Source organism: Octopus bimaculoides, chromosome 20 (genome assembly GCF_001194135.2).
Source record: "Octopus bimaculoides isolate UCB-OBI-ISO-001 chromosome 20, ASM119413v2, whole genome shotgun sequence".
NCBI classification, from domain to species: Eukaryota; Metazoa; Mollusca; class Cephalopoda; order Octopoda; family Octopodidae; genus Octopus; species Octopus bimaculoides.
In genome coordinates, this window is record NC_069000.1 from 22122335 (window position 1) to 22125669 (window position 3335).

At 36.7% G+C, this 3335-nt stretch overlaps 1 protein-coding gene across 1 annotated transcript in view; it reads right to left on the reverse strand.

The window, feature by feature from the left end:
* The window catches only part of LOC106869970 (TOX high mobility group box family member 4), a 127554-nt gene that overhangs the window by 5221 nt on the left and 118998 nt on the right, over positions 1–3335 (reverse strand). The window contains exon 7 of the mRNA XM_014915917.2: positions 3145–3275. Coding sequence (XP_014771403.1) covers positions 3145–3275 — 131 coding nt within the window. The remainder of the gene's footprint in view (positions 1–3144; positions 3276–3335) is intronic.

Below are 3335 nucleotides of genomic sequence, written 5' to 3' on the forward strand. Positions count from 1 at the left end.
GTGACACGTAAAAGCACCCACTACACTCTCTGAGTGGTTGGCATTAGGAAGGGCATCCAGCTGTAGAAACTCTGCCAAATTAGACTGGAGCCTGGTGTTGCCATCCGGTTTCACCAGTCCTCAGTCAAATCGTCCAACCCATGCTAGCATGGAAAGCGGATGTTAAACGATGATGATGATGATGATGATGATGATGATATATATATATATATATATATTTATATATATATATATATATATATATATATGAAAACTGACAAGAAAAAGAATAAGCTCAATAAACACATGAACAAATGAAAACAAACGAACGTGACAGTTTTATTGTTAAAAGAAATGGTTCTGCTTTTAGCTGAATAATTCATATCAGAAGAATATGAAAATAAGCAAAACTAAAAGCAAATTAAAATGCCAGAAAGTAATAAAGAAACTTAAATTTCAATAAAAAAGTTATAAACAGAAAAAGGACAAAACAAAAACCATTAAAAAATAATGTATGACCAGGTTTATTTATTTTGAGGGTGAAGTATGAAGAAAACACAAAGGTTTACAGGAGTTGGTGGTAGTGAGGTTAATGAGTACTATGAACTTTTTGAAACGAAAGTGAATATGTAGGATAATATCTATGAATAGCACAGTCAGCCCAACAGCTTGATATTAATGCAAACTGTCTCTTTCCCTTATCAGATTATGATGTCATAATTCTGTATGGTTGGAAACAAACAGGTGATAGTTATAGTAAAGGTGTACCAGCCAGTGTAGCTAACTGGTTAATGTATGATAATATATGCAATCGTTTTTTGTTTAAGTTGGTTAGAAGAGAAAGGAGCCAGGATTGTGGAAATCTATATGTTTGATGCCCAGCCTGAATGCTTGCAACAGTGAACTCAGACACACAGACATACATACACACACACACACACACACACACAAGCATGCACACAAACATACAATGGACTCTCCTGTCATTAGATGACATATGAAGATCCTGCAATTTTTTGCTTAACAACCACATGGATAATTTGTTTATAGAGATCAAATGTTTGTCTTCACATAAGCTCACTCCCTCTATCAAACTGACATTACCTGTATGGTGGCACGACATGCTACATGCATGTCAGATTACAAAATGATTGCAAGGCAGTGTGAAATGAAGTGTTTTGAACATAGCAATACATAGTCACTTATCTGCTCAAAATAGCATCCTCAATCTTTCTGAGTAAACATCCTACAGCCTTCGAAATGGGCCCAATAATTTTTAGCCAGTAGGTCTTGACCCCCCTCCCCCTCACACACATCACCACCACCACCACCACCAAAAAAACCCCAACCAGAACAAACAGGAGGTTGATAAAAAAGCTGAACTTTAGGTTTGAACCTTAAAATGGTATGTTGGCCACCTTATTTTCTACATATGTTTGATCAGTTGTTCTTGTGCCATAGGTCAACTCAAGCAGTGCTGATTGATTAGGAATACTTATATTGAAGACTGTGTGCCATGTGAAAGGAAACCAGTATTTTGAAATTCACAACATTTGGCAGTGCTTTTAGTATCTAGAACAAGATATTGCCATTGTCAACAAGATAATAGATAGATATATCATCATCTAACATCTGTTTTCCATACTGGCATGGGTTATATATATATATATGAGAGACTTAGAAATATTAATAACTCTATATATATATATATATATATATATATATATATATATATATATATATATATATATATATATATATATATTGAAAAGTTTGACATGAGCTAATGAGAAGGTTATCAGCTTATGAGCTAATAATTTCATCTTTAGAGATGAGAAGGTAATAAACACTCTTAATCATTAGGCCACAGAAGCATAACATGTGAGACATGCGGCGATGATTGGAGGCCAAGCAGATCTTGTGGGGGAAGTCGTTGTCGTCGTTTAACGTCTGCTTTCCATGCTAGCATGGGTTGGACGATTTGACTGAGGACTGGTGAAACCAGATGGCTACACCAGGCTCCAATCTGATTTGGCAGAGTTTCTACAGCTGGATGCCCTTCCTAACACCAACCACTCAGAGAGTGTAGTGGGTGCTTTTACGTGTCACCCGCACGAAGGCCAGTCAGGCGGTACTGGCAACGGCCACGCTCAAAATGGTGCATTTCATGTGCCACCCGCACAAAAAAAAAAAAAAAATGTTTCATATCTAAAGGTGAGATAATCTGAAGAAATTATGATTTTGATATCATCAATACAGAAGTTATTATCCATTCATATTGCATGGCCAGACTTACATAATCCAGTGTCCATTCACAATCACCAAGCCATACAAATAGATTCAATGTCCGTAACCTGGCCAGACCAATACACTCACAGTTCATCCACATCATGTGGTCATATACTCTCATCACCTATTCATACCATATGGTCATGCCAATGATACCATTGTCCATTCATATGTGAGATAACCAACAAATCAGTCATCGTCCATTTACATTACATGTCCACACCAACACAGTCAATCTCTCACATATACCAACCACCAACAGACCCTCTCATTATACTCCAGTCAAGTCAGAGAGGTCAGCAACTCACTACATATAACAACATACTGCAACTATAAACATCATATTGTCAAAGAAAAACAAACAAACAAACAAGCTAGATTTGGACTTTGTTACTTCCAAGTATCTTTTATCCATTACTTGTTTCAGTCACTGGATTGTGCATATGCTGGGGTACCTCCATGAAAGGTGTAGTTGAACAAATCAACCACAGTACTTGTGTATACATCTATATACACATATGTATGTATATGTATGTGTATACACACACACACACACACACATATATATATATATGTATATAAATACACACACACATATATGATGAGCTTCAGTACAATTTCTGTCTACCAAATTCACTAACAAATCATTAGTTGGCCCAAAGCTATAGTAAGATTCTTGCCCAAGGTGCTGCACAGTGAGATTGAACTAGAAACCATGTAGTTGCAAAGCGAACTTTTTCATCACACAACCATGTGAAGAACCCCTCCCCCACAAAAAAAAAAAACCCAACTAAAATCTGGTGTAAGCCAGCTGTCTTATGTTAGCTGAAAAGTGTATAAATGCAAAAATAAATACAAACAGATTAGACAACTTACCGACAATGGCTGACCACACACTCATTACTGCAGTATTCACTGTCCCAACCTGGGTTGTCGATTGCATTATTTTGACAGCCATTACGTACACACATGCCAGGGCCAGCACTGCACATACCTCGTGGACCCGCCTGGAACAATGGATCATTGGGTAAACATTAATAGGTGATATATTTTAAATAAAAAAAACA